Consider the following 21,749-nt stretch of genomic DNA (forward strand, 5'->3'; position numbering starts at 1 on the left):
GGGATAATCCCCTTCCACTTCACAAATAGCAAACATTTTCTCTTCCTTAATGATTTTCTTTAGCTTTATTGTAATACAGTAAGTAATACACAGAACATACCAAATCTGTGTTAATTGACCATATTATCAGTGAGGCTTCTAGTCAACAGTAAGCTATTAGTTAAGTGTTGGAGGAGTCAGAAGTTATACTGGCGTGGGGCACGGTGGCTCATGCCTCTAATCTCAGCACTTTGGGAAGCTGAGGTGGGAGGACTGCTTGAAGCCAGGAGTTGGAGACCAGCTGGTCAACATAGTGAGACTCCATCTCTACAAAAAATTAAAAATTAGCCAGGCACGGTGGTTCGTGCCTGTGGCTCCAGATACTCAGGAGGCCAAAGCGGGAGGATCACCTGATCCTGGGAGGCCAAGGCCGCAGTGAGGTGTGACTGTGCCACTGCCCTCCAGCCTGGGCGACAGAGTGAGAGCCTGTCTCAAAAAAAAGAAATGAAGAAATAAATAGAAGTAAAAAGTATAAAAAGAAAAAAAATTATACTTGGATTTTTGACTGCATGAGGGTGGGCTCCCCAATCCCTGTGTTGTCTCAGGGTCAACTGTAGTTGGAAATAGGGGCTCCAGATGAGACCGTCCTGGATTAGGGTGGGCCTTTCTCTTTAATTGTAAGAGAAAGGAGAGCTGAGCCAGGCCCAGTGGCTCACTCCTGTAATCCCAGCGCTTTGGGAGGCTAAGGTAGGCGGATCACCTGAGGTCAGGGGTTTGAGACTAGCCTGGCCAACATGACAAAACCCCGTCTCTACTAAAACTACAAAAATTGGCCGAGTGTGGTGGTGTGCCTGCAATTCCAGCTACTCAGGAGCCTGAGGCAGGAGAATCGCTTGAACCCAGGAGGCGGAGGTTGCAGTGAGCCGAGATCACTCCATTGCACTCCAGCCTGGGCACCAAGAGCGAGACTCCATCTCAAAACAACAACAACAAAGCCAGAGTCTGGTGCGATTGTGACTTGGGGGGCTGCTTCTTGGGCAGGGGTGTTGGAGATGCCCCTCTAAGTTAAAGCAGGGGCTGTCAGGCCCTGCATGGGGGTCAGCGGGGAAAGGACAAGCTGGGGGCACTTTGAGGCTTGGGCAGCTGGAGGGAGTGAGGCTGGGGAGGCTGGAGGCAAAGCGTGGTTAGCGGGGCACCCACCCGTCCTCAGCAGGGCCCTCCAAATCGCCAGTGGGGTCTACTATCACAGCTGGGGAGCTGGGACCAGATACCCATCTATCTGGCCCACAGGCCACGAATGAGGGGTGCTCTGGGAGCTGCAGCTTTCCCGACTCCTATGAGATGCCTTCTCCAGGCCTCAGCTGTTTCACCTGTGGCCCCGCTTGTTGACAGCCATGGGGATGGTGTGGAGACAGGACACCTGAGTCCCAGGTCAGCCCCGAGCCTCTGTGTAGGGCAGGCTGGAGCTGCTGTGGCATCCTAGCCGCTGGCTCCAAGTGAGGGTTACACCTTGAGGTGGCTTGTGTTGCCTGGGCCAGCTGTGGAAGGGCGTGGCCAAGCTGCCGCCTGAGGCCTCCTGGGTTCTAATCTTAAGTGCTTGTACAGTCTCCAGACGGGCCTGTCACCTGGCTTGTGAAGTCAGCTGTGGAGGGGGCGCAGCAGCGTTTGTTCATTCATTCACCCCCTCACATCTTTGTTTACTTGTGGATTCCGCCGGCAGGCGCTGCTGAGCAGCGGGCCCTGGGCTGGCTGCTGGGTTCATGGAGCTCATCCTCAGGGTCTCAGTGGTTTGGGGAGCACAACAGGAGGGGGAGGGCAGGGGACTGTGATGTGGCAGTGAGAAAAGCTGTGATGTTGCCTGCAGTGCCGTGACATCTGGCAGTTCTTCCATCTGAGGCCAGAGGTCCGTGGGGGCAGAGCCCAGGCTGGCGTCCCACCACCCTGGGACCCCAGAGAAAGGAGGACCCTGCTCCCAGGGGTTCCAGCTAGGTCGGGGAGGACAGTCAGCTCCTGCAGACTCAGGAGTCCCTGTGCCCACCCTCTGGCTAGAAAATTCACTGGAGGGACTCCCCAGAAGCCGTTTTGTTCATGCTTACGGTTTATTTGCAGCGAAAGGACACATTAAAATTACCCAAGGGAGGCTGGGTGTGGTGGCTAACACCTGTAATCCCAGCATTTTGGGAGGCTGAGGTGGGCGAATTTCTTGGGGTCAGGGGTTCAAGACCAGCCTGGCCAACGTGGTGAAACTCCGTCTCTACTAAAAATACAAAAATTAGCTGGGTGTGGTGTTGCACATCTGTAATCCCAGCTACTCAGGAAGCTGAGGTGAGAGAATTGCTTGAACCCTGGAAGCAGAGGTTGCAGTGAGCCGAGATGGCGCCACTGCACTCCAGCCTGGATGACAGAGCTAGACTCCATCTAAAAAAAAAAAAAAAAAAAATTCATCCAAGGGAAGAGGCAGATGTGAACACTGCACAATTCTCCCAGCATGGAGCACTGCCAGCTGCAGAAGCTCCCCTGGCCTGCATGTCCAGGGTCTGTACTGGGGGCTGGTCCTATAGATGTGGCTGAGCACCCTCATGGCCAACCTGTCTCTAGTCCCTCCAGATGTCAAGCTGATGTGCCCAAACCCCCACCCTAAAACCACAGTGTGAACAGACTCTGCCATAGCCCAAGGCGTCAGGCACACAATGACACTCTTATCAGGCACGATATTCTCCTGCAGGTCACCTACCAGGAGCTGGGGACAAATGCCAGACCTCTCTTTGGGCCAGGTTAACCCTTTACTCTACAACTCATGCAAAACCAAGAATGAGCATGGGCTCCCCCAAAAGAAGAGCAGAGGCCAGGCATGATGGCTCACTCCTGTAATCCCAATACTTTGGGAGGCCGAGGCGGGTGGATCACTTGAAGTCAGGAGTTCAAGACCAGCCTGAGCAACATGGTGAAAAACCCCGTCTCTATTAGAAAAAAAAAAAAAAAAAATTAGCCAGGCATGGTAACTTGTGTCTGTAATCCCAGCTACTTGGGAGGCTGAGGCAGGAGAATCATTTGAGCCTGGGAGGTGGAGATTGTAGTGAGCCAAGATGGCACCACTGCACTCCAGCCTGGGCAACAGAGTGAAAACTACATCTCAAAACACAAAAACAAACAGCATCAACAAAAAAAGAAGAGCAGAGTCCCTGCTCAGTGTCCACTCCTGGCCCGGGGGCTATGCTCCGAAGTCTGAGTGCCTACAGCAAAGTGGGCAGGAGCTGGATATTGTGGGCAAGGTTTGGACAGAGATAGGGCTTGGGAACCATGAGAGTTCTGTGCGTCCCCAGTCCTGTAGATTGTCCCTGCATCGCAGGTTTCCTGTGGCCCGGGGACATAGTGCAAATAAAGCTGCTTCAGGGAGTTCTTGCCCCTGATGTCTGGCCTCCTGGGAGCTGGCGGCTCAGCCCGTGTAGAAAACGCATGTGGCATGAGTACCTGCTGTGTCACACATCGTGTGTCCCTCTCACACCCGCCTGTAGCACTCACTCTAGGTGGGGAACACAGGTACAGGAGGGGTCACGCCTCTGGGGCCACGCAGTCAGTGAGAGGTGAACGTAGCACAGGTTTCTGTCATGCTACTTGGACACAGAAGAGGGTGGAGAAGGTCACGGGAGGCCACAGGCGACCTGTGCCCAGGTAGGCGTGGGGTGGGAGCTGAGGGACCCCTACCCTGCACCCCATCCCCTTGCTGCAGCCTGGAGCTGGCCTGTTTCATCTGGTGTGACTGCTGGGAAGGACACTTTGGGTGTTCGTCGTGTATGTGTCCGGCCACCGGCCACCAAGGGTTCCCAGCACAGACCTTGGGCCGGACCCCCAGACCCTCGAGAGCCACCCAATAACACACAAGGTTAATCTTACCATCGGCTCCACTGCAGCTCACAGGAAACAGCTGTTTACCTGGGCGAGGTGCTCAGCCGGGCAGGTGGCCAGTTCCCGGGCTTTACTTCCGCCTCCGGTGTCCAGGGCCCCCCAGGAAGTTGGGGCGGTGGGGCGGCCAGCTCTCCACACACTGCCAGGAGCTGTTTGTAAGGAACGAGTCGGCCTTGTTGTGTACACAGTATCCACCCTAGCAACCGCCCCTGCTGGGCCAGAGTGGACAACCACCCCTCCCTCCTGCCTACCCAGCCCCCGCCTCTCCTCACGGTGGCTGCCTCCCCTGGTTGCATGGCAGGCATCATGGACCAGCATCCCCAAGGGCCTCGGGTCGTGCCACGTGGGTCAGGGGCCTCTGTTACTGGCAAATCAGCGTCAGCCACATGAGGGGGAGGAGGCCAGATTCCAGCCCTGCTCAGAGTCAGCGTGACCAGTCAGGGAGCTCCTCGCCCCTGGTTCTGTGCCCCGATGCAATCAGGGAGTGGGAAGCAGGGATGCAGCCGAGATGAAGGCACTCAGCAGGGCCCAGTCCCCAAGAGGCTGGGAGGTACCATGAGGAAGGAACATGGAGCTCAGGACCCCCTAGAACTCAAGCTGGGTCTGGGGGACTGACTTGGCTGCCCTGGCCCTGTGCGGGCTGCCATCAGGATCACAAGTCCCACCCTTTGAAGGCCGTCACCACACTTCTGAGACAGCTCCCTCTGATTGAGGCCAGTGGAAAGCCGCCTGGCCTGCCAAGTCACAGCCTCTGGCCGTGATAAGAAATGGCTCCCCTGGGCTGGTGAGGGGCCTTCTTGGCAAGCTGCAGGCCCGCCAGTGCCTCTCTTGCTCATTCATTGATTGGCCGAGTCAGCAGCAAGGCAGCCAGCTCCCTAGGTTCGCAGCCATGGGTTTCCGCATGGTGCATTGCCCTGCCTGGGGAGCTGTTCCGGCACCTCGGGTTTCTGATTCTGCCATTTTTGGTGGAGGGACACCTGGTTTCCTTAAGCATCTGGGTCATGAGGTCCTGCAAACTTCTGCACTTATGCTGTCAATCCTACCACTTGGGTCTTTTTGTGCCTTTGGGGCTGGCACTCCGGGGTCAACCTGGGAGGTGACGCCTCCTGCAGCTGCTGGCTTCTGTCTCGCAGCTCCAGCTCCAGAAATCCCAGTACCTGCAACTGGGCCCCAGCCGCGGCCAGTACTACGGCGGGTCCCTGCCCAACGTGAACCAGATTGGGAGTGGTACCATGGACCTGCCCTTCCAGGTGAGTGCCCCACCCCCTGGCCCTGCCCCCATGGTGGGGAGCTTCCCCCAGCTTCCCACCAGGGGCCAGACATTGAGGACAGCTGGGGTCACCAGACAGTTGCTGGAGCCCACCCAACCCCTGCCTTCTCCTTGTCTGCCCTGGGAACCGGAGGAAGCAGAGTGGCCCCGCAAGGGTGCACCAGGATCCCCCCCAACCCACTCCCCATCAGCAGACCCCGAGGCGAGCCCTCCATCTGGCTTCCAGCATTTCGGCAGCCGCTACACCTGTTGGCCGGCTGTGCGGCAGCGGGAACCGCTCGGGGCCGCTGGGGCTTGGCTCTGTCCTGCCTCACTAATCCACAAGCCCAGCAATTCTCAGAAGGAGGCCCGGCGGCCTGACCCCACTTGTCTGCAAACGTTTCTTGGCAGAGGCCCACACAGCGCGGCTCCCGCAGGCCGCACAGCCGCCGTGCACAGCCTTATCGTAAACAGGAGATAAGGCCCACAGCGGCCCTCTTCCCTGTCCCTGGTCTGCAGGTGGAAATGGGGATGGGGTGGGGCTGAGGGAGCTGGCCTGTGAATCAGGGCCACCCCTAGGATGGTGTATGGGCTCTGCATGGACAGGTCCCCCTGGGGGTCACACCTACTCTGTGGCTGAGAAAACCACCTCGGACACAGCCATGGCCACTGACAGGCCAGATGGAGCCGGGGCCCCTCCCGAGTCACCCACCAGCTCCACCCCCACCTGCACCGCTGCTGGACAGGGCAGGGATCCTTGGGCTGGCCCCACGGTGCACTTCCCCTGGCACACTGAGTGCGGGCTGTCACTGATGCTGGGCCTGTTCGTTGTCACAGCCCTTCCTGGCTGGGTTTTCTCCCCTCTTGCCCGTCTCTCCCCTTCCTGTTTCTCCTGTCCCCTCTTCCCTGGAAGACAGTCTCTCTCTGGGCACTTCCCAAGCTCAGCCTGAGTGGGGCCGAGGGGCACAGGACCCTGTTGGGTGTTTGTTGCCCGAGGCCCACAGCCTAGGGGGGTCCCACGCATCCCGCCTTCGGGGCCAGGCAAGGCAGCAGCGTCTCAAAGTCTCGGTTCTTTGCATTTTCAGCCCAGCGGATTTCTGGGGGAGGCCCTGGCAGCGGCTCCTGTCTCTCTGGTAAATGAGCCCCCAGGCTGAGGCCGCGGCGTCCCCGGCGCCAGCCTGCAAGACCCTGACCCGTGTGCGGGCGCTGGGGATCCCTGAGCTCCCCAAGCGGCCGCCCCCGCGGCTCCCAGGGAGGTGGAGGTGTCCCGTCCGCCAAATGGAAACGGATCCACTCCGCACCCCCATCTCGGGAAGTGCGTATGGTCGCGTCGAGAGGCCCTGGGGACTCTTGGGGTCCATCTGGGGCAGATGCCACAGCCGCGTATCCCCATCTGGGGTCCAGCAGAGCAGAATCCAAGCATGTGCCCCAAAGCTGCATGGTCTGTCCGTGTATACATACACAAATACAAACACAAACACACACACAGACCTGTGCACGCATTTCCCAAACCAGGCCAGCAGGCGGGACGTGGCGAGCCAGGGCGTGGCCAGCCCCCGCTTCATTATGCCTCTGACTCTGCTTCGGCTGCCTCAGTTTCCCCTCTGGGTTTCAAGGCATCTCTGGAAGGAGATGAATGGCCCCTGTCCTCGGGAGCCTGTGCGCTGGACGGCATAGTTCCCACCCTCATCGTCACAGGCCCACGTCTCCCATGCCCATAGCCTTTTGGGGGCAAGAGCCACAGAAAGACCCAAACCAGCAAAGTTCATGCTGGATCAAAGACAAACTTGGGGGTCCCCAGGGCTAGGGACAGCAGTCAGCCCTGAACTCTGGCCGAGACTGGGACAAAGCAGCGATCCCAGCCATGGACAGGCTTCTGGAGGGGAGACTCACTTTAGTATCAGAGTCTCATTTTGCCTGGCTGCCCAGAGAAGGCATAAGGGCTCAGGGGCCAGATGGCCGGACCGGGGGATTGGCTGCATCCAGAGCTGGCAGGGCCTGCTGATCTCACCCCGGTCAGATGGCAAGTGGGGAACACAGGATCAGGGCGGGCTCCTGGCAGCCCCGGGGGCATGAGGCCGGGCATGTAGCAGGGCCTGGGGAGGGCCGGCCCGGTGCCAGCCCCAGGTGCTGGGAGAAAGCCCCGTCCAGTCAAGCAGTGGGCCATGGCTCCGGAAAGTGCCTGTACTTGGCTCCGGTGGTGCCTGGAGTGCCTGGAGAAGGCTGCAGGGGAGGGCGTGTGGGGGCCGTGTCTCAATCAAGAGCAGCCCTGGGCTCCACAAGGAAGCCTCCCGGGAACTCGCGCTTGGCCAGGTGGGCCCCGAAACAGTGCTGGGCTGGAAGCCCCTGGGCCGTCTCTTGGCAGGCCCCTCCAGGGATGACGTAGGTGGGGGTAGGAGGCCGGCCAGGCCCGGAGAGAGAGGGTGGAGGCCTGTCTGCACCTGGTGAGGCTGGGGAGGAGGGCTGCCCAGGCCGGCTACACCCCTGGCACCCGGCGGGCGATGGCCCCGAGCTTGTGCCGCTCTGCCTGGCCTGTGCATGCCAGCTGCACTGCACGCCCCTGCCACCCTGGCTCCCGGGACCCCGGCTCACACCCCCTCCCTGCCCCCCAGTGCTTGGAGAGCCGGGGAGCTGGGGCTGAAGGAAGAAGGCCATCCCAGGCTGTGGAGCGCTGGCCGAGGGTGCTCCGGAGTGGGGGGCCCTGCGATCAGACTCTGGGGCCAGCGCTGGGGCCACAGCTGGTAACCATTGTTTGGGTTTCTCTCTCTCTGTTTCCATCTCCTCCCCCAGACCCCCTTCCAATCCTCGGGCCTGGACACCAGCCGGACCACCCGGCACCATGGGCTGGTGGACAGGGTGTACCGGGAGCGCGGCCGGCTCGGCTCCCCGCACCGCCGGCCCCTGTCAGTGGACAAACACGGACGGCAGATATCCTTTTCCCCAGAGGATGAGGGTGGGGGGCCAGGCCCTGTCGGTGCTGGCAGGACCCCAAGTTTACCCAGCAGGTTCTGACAGGGCTGCCTGCTTCCAGCTCTGGCGACAGAATCAGGGCAGCACCAACTGGGAGGCTTGATCTCAGGGCAGCCTGGGGGACTTCCTGGAGGAGGCTGTGCCACAAGCCCTAGAGCCTTTGGCCAGACTTGGGGGCTCAGGGGGCACAGAGAACAGCTCCCAAGGCAGGAGTTGAGGAAGGTGATACCTGACCACAGAGGGCTTAGACACCTGGCGGCGCAGTGGGGCCAGGAAGGCCGTGAGCAGGGAGCCCACAGTCAGAGCTGTGAGCTGATGAGACCTCTCCCGCGCTGCACGGAGGGCAGCCCAGCCAAGGCAGTGGGGCTGAGGGGGTTTGTGTGAGATCTGGACGCATCCAAGGGAGGCTCCATCTCTATAAGACAGGAGTAAAATTTGCCTCTGCAACTCGGTCAAGCAGAGATCAGCCAGAGTCCCCCTCCCCCCACAACTCAGCCGCCCCTTGGTGCTCAGCCAGCTGGGCCCCGCAACACCAGAGTCTGAGCGGCCTCGGGTTGCTCCCGGGATCCCCCGGCTCTCCAGAACAGAGAAGCTTGTTCTCCGGTTCTCATTTCCGTGGGCTGGGGGAGCTCGACCAGCTGGGCCCCAGACCGAGCCCTTGGGCCTCGGGAGCCACCCCGTCAGCCCAGGATGGAGAGTCCAGACCGGGGTCAGCTGAACTCAGACTCCCCAGCGCCCCCACGGGCCCCACTTTCATGGCCCAGAATCCCCTCCCTTGGAAGGGGTGCAGCCCGCACGTGTGCTCACGGAGCAGAGTGCTGAGTGCTAGGTGGACAGGGCCATACCCCTGGGGAGCCCCTGGAACGGGGGCTGCTTGTAGCCAGGCAGGAAAGGCCGCAGGAAACGCCCCCCGCCCCCCTCCCCGCCCTACTGGTCCCAGCTGTTTGCAGGCTCCAGGCTGAGCCCAACCAGCCAGCCCGGGGCAGGAAGCCCTGGCTGAGAGTGTGTTGATGGAGGCGGGGTCTCAGCCAGCGGCACTGCCCCCTTAACTCACGCTCACGCCGACAGCTGCCCCTACGGCACTGTGTACCTCTCGCCACCCGCGGACACCAGCTGGAGAAGGTCAGTGGCTGGAGCCCCCCCGCCCCCTTCTCATTGGAAACAAAACCAAACTGTCATCATGGTTACACGTGGAAAAGCAGGACAGTCACTTATAAAAATGACCAAACTAAGATGCATCCGGAAGTTCTAGAAATTAGCCCTCACCCTGAAAGACAGGAGTTCCAGCTTTGGGAGGGTCTTCTAACATTTTCCTTCCCCCCATTTAGACTTTAAAAAATAACAAAAGTAGGACCGGGCGTGGTGGCTCAGGCCTGTAATCCCAGCACTTTGGGAGGCCGAGGCAGGCGGATCACTTGAGGTCAGGAGTTCAAGCCCAGCCTGGCCAACATGGTGAAACCCCATCTCTAATAAAAATACAAAAATTCGCCAGCGTGGTGGCGTGTGCCTATAATCTCAGCCACTCAGGAGGCTGAGGCAGGATAATCGCTTAAACCCGGGAGGTGGAGGTTGTACTGAGCCGAGATCGAGCCACTGCACTCCAGCCTGGGTGACAGAGTGAGACTCCATCGCAAGAAAAAAAGTGGGACGATACCACATATTCAGCACTGTAGCTTGCTCTTTCCTACTTAATGCTGTATTCAGAGAAGGTACCCATGTTACTCAACAGCCGCTGAAAATGTGATGTAAATTTTTTTTTTTTTTTTTTTTAGATAGAGTCTCACTCTGTCCCCCAGGCTGGAGTGCAGTGGCGGGATCTCGGCTCATTGCAAGCTCCACCTCCCGGGTTCATGCCATTCTCCCACCTCAGCCTCCTGAGTAGCTGGGACTACAAGCGCCCACCACCACGCCTGGCTAATTTTGTTTTTGTATTTTTAGTAGAGACGAGGTTTTACCGTGTTAGCCAGGATGGTCTCGATCTCCTGACCTCGTGATCCGCCCACCTCGGCCTCCCAAAATGCTGGGATTATAGGCGTAAGCCATCGCGCCAGGCCGATAAAATTATATTAATACATTTAGGATGGAAGATTAGGAAAATACAGGCCAGGCACAGTGGCTGACATGTGCCTGTAATCCCAGCACTTTTGGAGACCAACGCAGGAGTCACTTGAGCCCACAAGTTCAAGACCAGCCTGATGGCCGGGCGCGGTGGCTCAAGCCTGTAATCCCAGTACTTTGGGAGGCCGAGGCGGGTGGATCACGAAGTCAGGAGATTGAGACCATCCTGGCTAACATGGTGAAACCCTGTCTCTACTAAAAATACAAAAAAACTAGCCGGGCGTGGTGGCGGGCGCCTGTAGTCCCAGCTACTCGGAGGCTGAGGCAGGAGAATGGCGTAAACCCGGGAGGCGGAGCTTGCAGTGAGCCGAGATCACGCCACTGCACTCCAGCCTGGGTGACACAGCGAGACTCCGTCTCAAAAAAAACAACAACAACAACAACAACAACAAAAAAAAAAAAAAAAAAAAAAAAAGACCAGCCTGATTCCATCTCTACGAAAAATGAGAGAATTAGCCAGATGTATGTGTGCCTGTATTCCCAGCTACTTGGGAGGCTGAGGTGGGAGAATCGCTTGAGCTCAGGAGGTCAAGGCTGCAGTGAGCTGTGATCATGCCACTGCAGTCCAGCCTGGGCCACAGAGCGAGACCCTGTCTCAAAGGCCTAAAATAACAATAATATAGTTAATATAAAAACATACAATAATATAGATTATGTTTGCACATGAATTTACTTAATGTCACAGAACTGTACACTCAAAAACAGTTAAAACTATACATATATACACATACATACGTACACAAACGTGTGTGTGTGTGTGTATATATAATTTTTTTTTGAGACATAGTCACACTCTATTACTGAGGCTGGAGTGCAATGACGTGATCACAGCTGAGCGCATCCTTGACTTCCCAGACTCAATCATCCCACCGCTGCTTCTAGCTAATTTTTTTTTTTTTTTTTTTTCAGAGACAAGGTCACGCCACATTACCCAGGCTGGTCTCAAACTCGTGGGCCCAAGTGATCCACCCACCTCGGCCTCCCAAAGTGGTGGGATTACAGGACATGAGCCACTGTGCCTGGCTGTTATATATATTTTACTACAATAGAAAAAATATAGAGCCAGGCACAGTGGCTCATGCCTGTAATGCCAGCACTTTGGGAGGCCGAGGCGGGTGGATCACTAGAGCTCGGGAGGTTGAGGCTGCAGTGAGCCATGATGGTGCCACTGTCCTCCAGCCTGGGGGGCAGAGTGAGACCCTGTCTCAAAAAAAAAAACCATATACATACATACACACGCGCGCACACCACACATACACACACATACATACGCAGGTTAAGTAACAGAAGAAAAGTAAGCAAGCTGTTCAAAATATATATGTATATATATACAATATATAATATACAATATTAAATTCTCACCAAGCCCGTATCGTAAGTCAGGCCCTGTTCCCACCATCACATTCATTAACTTCTATAAAACGAATGGAGCTTTATGGAATAGGCACTGTGTTCATCTCCATCTTAGACATGAGGAACTTCAGCACAGAGAGGTCAGAACACTTGCTCAGAGACACACAGCTGCTGGTGGCTGTACCCGCATTTTGCTGGGCAGCCAAAGAGGCTTTCTGGGAACCCACTGTTGAGGCCCCTGCAGCCAGGAGCAGATTGGGTTGCCTTGTGCCTTCTCCCCATCAGTTCCCAGAGGGAAATGGGGTCCCTGGAGGCAGAGGGAAAAGCATCTCCTGGGCTGGTTGAAGGAAGACCTCCTTCCTGCCTCAGGTTGGCTTCCCAATCACGGGGGCCTCTAAGTGGCTTCATTCCTTCTGGGGCCTTCTCCAAGCCTCTTACACCTGTCACACTGTGTGTGTGTTACACTGAGCATCCCAGAGGGCAGTCACCCGATTGTGTTTGTCACCAAGAGGGGACCTGGTAACAGGTCTCCAGCCCAGCCTCATACCCCAAGGCTGGGCACCTGTGGGGCTCCTTCTTTGGGAGGTTTCAGCAGGAGGGCACCATTCTTTCCCCAAAGCCAAGAAGCCTCGCTTTATTGTCCAGGCTGGTCTTGAACTCCTGGGCTCAAGTGATCCTCTCACCTCCGCCTCCTGAGTCGCTGGGACCACAGGCGTGCGCCACCTCGTCCGACTCTTTTTTGTTTTTCATGGGCTTTGCAGATGAACACCACAGTCACTCTGGTGCCTCTTTTTAGAATGAGGTCCTGAGAGCTTTGCTCAGGTGCAGCAGCTCACAAAAATGACCCACAGCTGCCGCCCTGTTCATCCAACATGTCCCGGCTGGGATCAGGACTGTCGCATTGTCTGCCTTGGGCTCAGGCTCATTGTCTCTTCCTCCCTCCCTGTCAGGACCAATTCTGACTCCGCCCTGCACCAGAGCACAATGACGCCCACGCAGCCAGAATCCTTTACCAGTGGGTCCCAGGATGTGCACCAGAAAAGAGGTATGGACAGGGGACTCGGGTGTCTCTGCTGGGGTGAAGCAAGTCCAGCAGGTAACCCCTGTTCTCCAGGAGGTCACAAGCTTGTGGGCAGATGGCCCTTCAAAGGAAGACTCAGACCGTGCTGAGGGATCGGGGGAGGGGATCGGAAACTTTCAGAGGTGGTGCTACCTAAGTTGGGTTTTGAAGAGTGCATAGGAGTTTTCTAGGCACAGAAAACAACCCTGCAGGCGAACGTTGGGTCCCATTCCTGGATTGAGGATGTGGCCATGACGTCTGGGTGCTGCACAGCTGCTTCTTTCACATGTAGCGGCAGCAAGCCCATGCAAAAGGAGCATTTGTCTGCTCACGGTAGAGCAGGCCAGGGGTCGACCTTCAGCCGCAGGTTCAGCTCCTTCCATGGCTTCCAGCTGGACTGTTTCCTGGCTCTGCTGCTGAGAACTCTCCTCACCTGCAGCCCCTGGGCCCGTCCTAGCTATAGCGCGTGAGAAAGAGGCCATCTCTTCCCATCTCTTGGCCAGAGTGTCGCCTCCAGCTGAGCCATGCACACCCCTGTGGCGGGGGCAGATCTGTACCCAGGTCCTTGGCTCCGATTTGAAGCCGGGCGTGGAGGCGGCACCCTGGGAACGTTCAAGGAGGGCATATGCTGTCTTCAAAACTGGGGCGGTGCCATCAGGGGAGGGAGCGTGGAGGCTGTGAGGCCAGCCCCAGGGAACCTGCTGCGGCCCAAGGCGCTGAAGCCAGGGAGTTGCACATGCTTAGGGCTCACATACCTATGCTTGTATCGCTGTGATTCACTGAGTGGGTGGTTAACACGAAAGGGAGATTCTGCTGATAGGAGGAGGAGGAGGAGGAGGACTGTTGGCCAGAACCTCACTCTGGGGTTCCGGCTCAGCGTGCAGCAGAGACGGGAGGGAGAAGAGAATGTCTCCATAATGAAAACGAGGCTTCTGGAATACCCGGGGTACTGAGGACGGAATAGTGCCTGGGGCTTCCCTGCTGTTCCTAATAAGCGGGCTGTTCTGAGGCTGCTGCCTGTCCTACTAGGTCCCCGCAAACACAGGACATCCGAGGGGTGGGCACTAGGATGTCACCATCCCCTGGGACACTGTAACCCGGGAAAGGAGCTGTGACGTGGGACCCCTGGTGGCCTTGGAGTGGGGGCTTGGCGGGGACACATCGTCTATCCCCACTCTCCCAGGAGGGCCTGAGGTGGTGACAGGGCTGGGGTTGGCGTGGCTGCCTCCTCGCAGCCTGGCTTTCAACAAGGAAGGGTTGGTCTATCTGGCTGTGCTCATCATTGGTCTCCCAGTTACAAGTAAAAAAAATGAAATGTGCAACAGGCATAAAGAAAATGGGGAAATGGGCTGGGTGTGGTGGCTCACGCCTGTAATCCCAGCACTTTGGGAGGCCGAGGCGGGTGGATCACGAGGTCAGGAGATCGAGACCATCCTGGCTAACACGGTGAAACCCCGTCTCTACTAAAAATACAAAAAATTAACCAGGCGTGGTGGCGGGTACCTGTAGTCCCAGCTACTCTGGAGGTTGAGGCAGAAGAATGGTGTGAACCCGGAAGGTGAAGCTTGCAGTGAGCTGAGATCGCGCCACCGCACTCCAACCTGGGCAACAGAGCGGGACTCCATCTCAAAACAAAACAAACAAAATTAGCTAGGCTTGGTGGCACACGCCTTTAATCTGAGGCTGGGGCAGGAGAATCTCTTGAACCTAGTAGGGGCAGGTTGCAGTGAGCCAAGGTGCCACTGCACTCCAGCCTGGGTGGGAGAGCAAGACTGTCTCAAAAAAACAAAAAAAAAAAAGAAAGAAAAATATACACACAAGCTAGGCAGCTGCTCTTGGGAGACAGTCTTGGCTGTTCTCTGCAGCCTGAGGCCTCTGAGGCCCATGTTGGTTCAGCGTCCTCTGTGGGAAGCAGAATCCACACATCCTCAGGCTACAGAGCTGTTGTTTTATATTATTTTATTTTAGAGACAAGGTCTCGCTCTGTCATACAGGCTGGAGCGCCATGGCACGATCACAGCTCACTGCAGCCTCCACCTCTCAGGCTCAAGCAATCTCTCCACTTCAGCCTCTCTCGTAGCTGGGACTACAGGCGCGCACCACCACAGCCGGCCAACTTTCTTATTTTTTGTTGAGATGAGGTCTCACCATGTTGCCCAGGGCGGCCTCAAACTCCTGAGTTCAAGTAATCTGCCTGCCTCGGCCTCCCAAAGTACTGTAATTACAGGTGTGAGCTACTGTGTGCCCAGCCTTGTTTCTCTTTGTCTTTCTTTCTTTTTTTTTTTTTATTTTGAAATAGAGTTTCACTCTGTCACCCAGGCTGGAGTACAATGGCATGATCTCAGCTCACTGCAACCTCTGTCTCCCTGGTTCGAGCGATTCTCCTGCCTCAGCTTCCCGAGTAGCTGGGATTACGAGTCACCACCACCACGCTCAGCTAATTTTTGTATTTTTAGTAGAGAGGGATTTCGCCAAGTTGGCCAGGCTGGTCTTGAACTCCTGATGCCGGGCGATCTGCCCACCTCAGCCTCCCAAAGTGCTGGGATTACAGGTGTGAGCCACCTCGCCGGATCTATTTTTTCTTAAGTCACAGATTCTCTGACTTATTTAAAGTTGATTGGCCGGGCGCGGTGGCTCACGCCTATAATTGCAGCACTGTGGGAGGCCAAGGCGGGCACATCACGAGGTCAGGAGATCGAGACCATCCTGGCTAATGGATGAAACCCTGGTGAAACCCCATCTCTACAAAAAATACAAAAAAAAAATAGCCCGGCGTGGGAGTGGGCGCCTGTAGTCCCAGCTAGTCGGGAGGCTGAGGCAGGAGAATGGCGTGAACCCAGGAGATGGAGCGTCCAGTGAGCTGAGATTGCGCCACTGCACTCCAGCCTGGGCGACAAAGCGAGACTTTGTCTCAAAAAATAAATAAATTAATTAAATAAATAAATAAAGTTGTTGATGTTTGTCCTGAAGCCCTTTTTTTGTGGTTTTAGTACAGTCCACAGAAGTTCCTGTTAGGACAGTTGCAGTCTTACCGTGGCCGTGACTCTGTGTGTCAGGGACGTGTCCTCCTGGTGCCACCATGCGGCTGCAAAGAAATTTCTTCTCTGATTCTCCTTTTCCCCCTCCTACCTCCCCAGTCTTACTGTTAACAGTCCCAGGAATGGAAGAGACCACATCAGAGGCAGACAAAAACCTTTCCAAGCAAGCATGGGACACCAAGAAGGTAAGAGCCTGTGAGCTTTCAAAAACTTTTTTTCTTCTTTCTCTTCTCAAGCATCACCCGGGCAAAGGTGACAAAATGGCAGGTTTGGGTGGCTTCACCTTCCCGAGATAGGGAACCTCACTCCGATTTTTCCATCTTCAAATTCAGAGAATCTGTTAGATCTGTTGATCACTAACAGCAGGCCTTATCCAACAGGCCGGAACTGCACGAAGAATTACAGCCCAGGCCGGGCGTGGTGGCTCACACCTGTAATCCCAGTACTTTGGGAGGCCGAGGCAGGAGGATTGCCTGAGGTCAGGAGTTCGAGACCAGCCTGGCCAACGTGGTGAAACCCTGTCTCTACTAAAAATACAAAAAATTATGGCCAGACGTGGTGGCTCATGCCTGTAATCCCAGCACTTTGGGAGGCTGAGGCAGGCGGATCATGAGGTCAGGAGATCGAGACCATCCTAGCAAACATGGTGAAACCCCATCTCTACTAAAAATACAAAAACATTAGCCAAGTGTGGTGGCGGGCGCCTGTAGTCCCAGCTACTCGGGAGGCTGAGGCAGGAGAATGGCTTGAACCCGGGAGGTGGAGCTTGCAGTGAGCTGAGATGGCGCCACTGGACTCCAGCCTGGGCAACAGAGCGAGATTCCGTCTCAAAAAAAAAAAAGAAAAACTTAGCTGGGTGTGGTAGTGCACGCCTGTAATCCCAGCTACTTGGAAGACTGAGGTGGGAGAATCGCTTGAACCCAGGAGGCAGAGGTTGCACTGAGCCGAGATCGTGCCATTGCACTCCAGCCTGGGCAACAGAGTGAGACTCCGTCTCAAAAAAAAAAAAAAAAAGAAAACCCGTTGCTGGTCAAGTTGCAGCGAAAGGGACAGCAATGCAAATTACTCCTCCCCTGTGGGAAAGTGATGGACCAACCTGTGCCAAAATCCTTTCAAAAGGGTTTGCTCTAGGCTGGGCATGGCTCACACCTGTCATCCCAGCACTTTGGGCGGCCGAGGTGGGAGGATTACTTGAGCTCAGGAGTTCGGGAGCAACCTGGTCAACAAAGTGAGACCTTGCCTCTACAAAAAATGAGCCAGGCGTGGTGATGTGCACCTGTACTCTGAGCTACTTGGGAGGCTGAGGTGGGAGTATCGATTGAGCTCAGGAGATCAAGGCTGCAGTAAGCTATGACTGTACCATTGCACTCCACCATGGACAATAGAGCAAGACCCCTTCTGTCCGGGAGAAAAAAAGAAGTATTTGCTCCAACAATTTCTACTTCAGGAATTCAGTAATTGAGAGCTGAGGAACAAGTAAGGAGCGACGTGTTTAAAGGTATTTTCCAGAGCTTTTGCAATAAACTAGAAACAGCCTGCACATTTCAGGAATGAGGGATTTATTGAGGAAATTGTCTTCAGTCCCTCGAGGAGATGGGATTTTGAAGAAATTTTAAAATCATGAGAGACACTCCTGATACTATTGTCATGTGGACAGAATAGGATAAGAATATTGGAAAAGGCATAAAACACGCAGAGATGCAGCTGCACAGATACCGGCAGGCAGACCTGACTGAGGGGCGTCTCACAAGGGTTGTGCGTCCTCTGTCCTGGTGAGTGTGGGTGGTGCTGTCAGCCCTTTATATCCATCTGTGTATTTCTTTTTCTTTTCTTTTTCTTTTTAAATTTTGTTATATTTATTTTAATTAATTATTTTTATTTATTTATTTTTTGAGAAAGAGTCTTGCTCTGTCACCCAGGCTGGAGTGCAATGGTGTGATCTCGGCTCACTGCAACCTCTGCCTCCCGGGTTCAAGCGATTCTCCTGCCTCACCCTCCCAAATAGCTGGGCTCACAGGCGTGCACCACCATGCCTGGCTAATTTTTGTATTTTTGGTAGAGACAGGGTTTCACCATGTTGGCCAGACTGGTCTCAAACTCCTGACCTCAAGTGATCTGCCTGCCTCAGCCTCCCAAAGTGCTGGCATGACAGGCTCTTTTTCTTTTTTTAGAAACAGGGTCTCTCTTATACCTAGGCAAGAGTGCAGTGGTGCCAGCCTAGCTCACTGCAGCCTTGGAGTCCTGGGTTCAAACAGTCCTCTGCCTCAGCTTCCAGAGTAGCTGGGACTGCAGGCGCATGCTACCATACCTGACAAATTTTTGTATTCTTTGTTTTTTTGAGGCAGGATCTTGCTCTGTTGCCCAGGCTGGAGTGCAGTGGTGGGAACATGGCTCACTGCAACCTCAACCTCCTGGGCTCCAACGGTCCTCCTGCCTCAGCCTCCTGTGATGCTGGGACTACCGGAGTGTGCCACCAAACCTAGCTTTTTTTTTTTTTTTTTTAAGATGGAGTTTCACTCTTTCGCCCAGTCTGGAATGCCATGGCACAATCTGGGCTCACTGCAGCCTCCGCCCCCCAGGTTCAAGTGATTCTTCTGCCTCAGCCTTCCGAGTAGCTGGGGTTACAGGTGTGAGCTACCATGCCTGGCCAATTTTTAAATCGTTTATAGAGACGGGCTCACTTCATTGTGTAGGCTGGTCTCGAACTCCTGGGCTCAAGCAGTCGTCCGCCTCAGCCTCTCAAAGTGCTGGAATTACAGGCATGAGCCACCTCGCCTGGCCTATTTTTTAATTTTTGTTAAAGACTGGGGTCTCACTGTGTTGCCCAGGCTAGTCTCAAACTCCTGGGCTCTGTCTCTGTGTTTCAGTTTGGCACAAAGAGTCACTCACTGGGATTTCCACACTTGTGGGAAAAAAACTTTAAAAAAGAACTCTTGGCCGGGTGTGGTGGTCACGCCTGTAATCCCAGCACTTTGGGAGGCCGAGACGGGTGGATCACAAGGTCAGGAGATCGAGACCATCCTGGCTAACATGGTGAAACCCCGTCTCTACTAAAAATACGAAAAAAAATTAGCTGGGTGTGGTGGCGGGCGCCTGTAGACCCAGCTACTTGGGAGGCTGAGGCAGGAGAATGGCATGAACCCGGGAGACAGAGCTTGCATTGAGCTGGGATCTCACCACTGCACTCCAGTCTAGGCGACAGAACGAGACTCAGTCTCAAAAAAAAAAAAAAAAGAAAAGAAAAAAAGAATTCTAGGCCAGGCGCAGTGGCTTACACCTGTAATCCCAGCACTTTGGGAGGCCGAGGCGGGTAGATCACCTGAGGTCAGGAGTTTGACACCAGCCTGGACAATGTGGTGAAGTCCCGTCTCTATTAAATACAAAAAATTACCCAGGCGTAGTGGCTACATGCCTGTAATCCCAGCTACTTGGGAGGTTAGGGCAGGAGAATCGCTTGCACCCGGGAGGTGGAGGTTGCAGTGAGCCAAGACTGCGCCACTGCACTCCAGCCTGGGTACCAAGAGCAAAAACTCCATCTCAAAAAAAAAAAAAAAAAAAAAAGAACTCTAGGCTAGACACCGTGGCTCAATCCTGTAATCCCAGCACTTCGGGAGGCTGAGGTGGGAGGATTGCTTGAGCCCAAGAGTTTGAGACCAGCCAGGGCAACATACTGAGACCTGGTCTCTACAAAACATTTTAAAGCAGTTAGCTAGTGTGATATGTGTGTGTGCCTGCTACTTAGAAGGCAGGAGGATCACTTGAGCCCAGGAACCCAGGAGTTCGAGTCCAGGCTGGGCAACAGAGCAAGACCCTGTTTCTAAAAAAAAAAAAAAAAAAATTCTAACAGCAAACAAAACTAGAAAACAAATGTCCAGCAGCAGAGAGGTGGGTAAGTAGGCCACGGTCCATCCACACAGCTGGATGTTCTGCCGTTACTCAGGAGAAGGAAGATGGCGACAGTCACCTTGCAGAGGGGAGACACACCCCTGATGGTGGAGTGGGGTGGTGGGTGAATTTTTGATACTGCTCGGAAACCCATTCATGTCTCCATAATGTTGGTGGAATGCTTTTCAAAGTATTCTTGAGAACGTGATCGCCAGTGTGCTTTGCAGAAATCCGGTAATGAAGCGAATGTTTACTCTCAGAATGAAGGAGGCTCTGGCCAAGTAGAAACCCGTTCAGCCGGCGTTCCCCGCAGAGGCTTAAGGCCCGCCGGTGGCACGCCACCCCTCGGGCGCCCCAGTGGCTGCGGGTTGGGCATTGCCCCCTCACGGTGTGTGCACTTTGAGGCCAGCTCCACCCTCTGCCAGCGCGTTCGCCTTTTTCATCTGATAATCCTGAAAGAACTCAGCCAGAAGTGTTTGCCCCAGGGCCCCAGGGGCGGAAACGTGTCACACTGGGAGGCCTCATCCATGGCCAGGGTTCTGTCTGGTCATGCCTGCCGAGAGCAGAAGACGGTCCTGCCTTTGTCCTTGAACAGGAGTCTCGGGGGCCCCTACCTGGAGCCTGTAGTTCCCCAGGGCCTGCAGTGATCCCATTGTCTTGGCTGGTGTTAGCACCCCCAACTCACACGGGAGGAAACACTGGTTCCCAGAAAGGTTTTCCTGGGCACCCCCTCCACAGGACCCACTCACCGGTTTCTGTCCGTGAGCGGTGGGGGTTCGGAGGCTGCCCTGCTACCCTACTGTGTCCTCACAGCCAGAGCCGGACCCCACCCTGCCTCAGAAGCCCTCAGAGGTACCTGGCAGATCTTTCTGCTGGGATTATGATTTTCTTTCCCATTGCTGTGGAAGTCCACACCTCAGGCCGGGTGCCGTGGCTCATGCCTGTAATCCCAGCACTTTGGGAGGCCAAGGCAGGAGGATCGCTGGAGCCCAGGAGTTTGAGGCCAGCCTGGGCAACAGTGAGACCTCATCTCTAAAAAAAAATTAAAAAATAAAAATTAGTCTGGGCACGGTGGCTCACACCTGTAATTCCAGCACTTTGGGAGACCAAGGCAGGCAGATCATGAGGTCAGGAAACCGAGACCATCCTGGCTAACAGTGAAACCCGTCTCTACTAAAAATGCAAAAAAATTAGCCAGGCGTGGTGGTGCGCATCTGTAGTCCCAGCTACTCGGCAGGCTGAAGCAGGAGAATGGTGTGAACCTGGGAGGTGGAGCTTGCAGTGAGCTGAGATTGTGCCACTGCACTGCAGCCTGGATGACAGAGCATGACCCCGTCTCAAAAAAAAAAATTAAAAATTAAAATTAAAATTAAACATTTTTTAAAAAGGCAGAGGAGGCTGGGCACGGTGGCTTATGCCTGTAAACCCAGCATTCCGGGAGGCTGAGGCGGGCAGATCACGAGGTCAGGAGATCAAGACCATCCTGGCTAACACGGTGAAACCCCATCTCTACTAAAAATACAAAAATTAGCTGGGCGTGGTGGCAGGCGCCTGTAGTCCCAGCTACGCGGGAGGCTGAGGCAGGAGAATGGCGTGAACCCGGGAGGCGGAGCTTGCAATGAGCCGAGATCCCGCCACTGCACTCCAGCCTGGGCGACAGAGTCAGATTCCATCTCTGAAAAAAAAAAAATGGGGAGGAGCCCTTCCCAAGACTCTGAACTTCAAAGGCTCTGTGGGCCACAGTCCAAGAAGAGCCCATTGTGGGCCCTTTCCATATACCACGTCCCAAAAGTGTCCTGACAGTGCTCCACAGCCAAGCAGAAAAACCAGTGTCGTGCTGAGGACTACCCAAGCCCTAGTCACTGGGGATGAGTGTGACTGCCCGCAGAGCAGAGGGACGTCTCGGGACTCTCAGGAAGTAGCAGACCCTGAGGGTCCCCGGGGAAGTCATGTGTCTAGGTCTCGCTGCAAAGCTGGTCAGCCCCAACACAGGGGCAGTGACCTCTGAACTGAGTTTAGGGCATCAGGTCCAAGCCTCCTGGGGCTCCCCTGACTCAGTTCTTCCCTCCTTTGGGCCTTGGGCTTGATTCACTCCCTGGAGACTAGTGGCTGATCATAAACTCGCCCGGTGGGCACTGGACAGAGGGAATTCCTGCCCCTGGTACACCTGCCACCATGATCTGGGAACGGC

At 55.3% G+C, this 21,749-nt stretch overlaps 1 protein-coding gene and 2 long non-coding RNA genes across 12 annotated transcripts in view; 1 reads left to right on the forward strand and 2 right to left on the reverse strand.

Moving 5' to 3' along the window:
* Positions 1 to 14,449, reverse strand: part of LOC144336870 (uncharacterized) — an 88,206-nt gene extending 73,757 nt beyond the window's left edge. Inside the window, exon 1 of the long non-coding RNA XR_013409277.1 lies at positions 14,155 to 14,449. This is a non-coding gene — a long non-coding RNA (uncharacterized LOC144336870). The remainder of the gene's footprint in view (positions 1 to 14,154) is intronic.
* CRTC1 (CREB regulated transcription coactivator 1) overlaps positions 1 to 21,749 on the forward strand; it is a 98,828-nt gene that overhangs the window by 53,516 nt on the left and 23,563 nt on the right. For 6 of the 10 annotated variants that reach the window (XM_028839600.2, XM_028839603.2, XM_077978453.1 and 3 more), the window contains exons 2-6: positions 5,019 to 5,135; positions 7,925 to 8,062; positions 9,165 to 9,226; positions 12,526 to 12,620; positions 15,773 to 15,858. In XM_028839600.2, coding sequence (XP_028695433.2) covers positions 5,019 to 5,135; positions 7,925 to 8,062; positions 9,165 to 9,226; positions 12,526 to 12,620; positions 15,773 to 15,858 — 498 coding nt within the window. Of the gene's footprint in view, positions 1 to 5,018; positions 5,136 to 6,219; positions 6,268 to 7,924; positions 8,063 to 9,164; positions 9,227 to 12,525; positions 12,621 to 15,772; positions 15,859 to 21,749 lie in introns of all 10 variants that reach the window. The other 4 variants (XM_028839599.2, XM_028839601.2, XM_028839602.2 and 1 more) reach the window with 1 other exon arrangement.
* On the reverse strand, positions 36 to 4,207 carry LOC114674107 (uncharacterized). The gene is made up of 3 exons (XR_003725088.2): positions 4,137 to 4,207; positions 3,874 to 4,034; positions 36 to 2,397 (listed from the first exon to the last, which is right to left on the reverse strand). It is a non-coding gene; the product is annotated as an uncharacterized LOC114674107 (long non-coding RNA).

The sequence above is a fragment of the Macaca mulatta genome, chromosome 19 (assembly GCF_049350105.2).
Source record: "Macaca mulatta isolate MMU2019108-1 chromosome 19, T2T-MMU8v2.0, whole genome shotgun sequence".
Classification (NCBI taxonomy): domain Eukaryota; kingdom Metazoa; phylum Chordata; class Mammalia; order Primates; family Cercopithecidae; genus Macaca; species Macaca mulatta.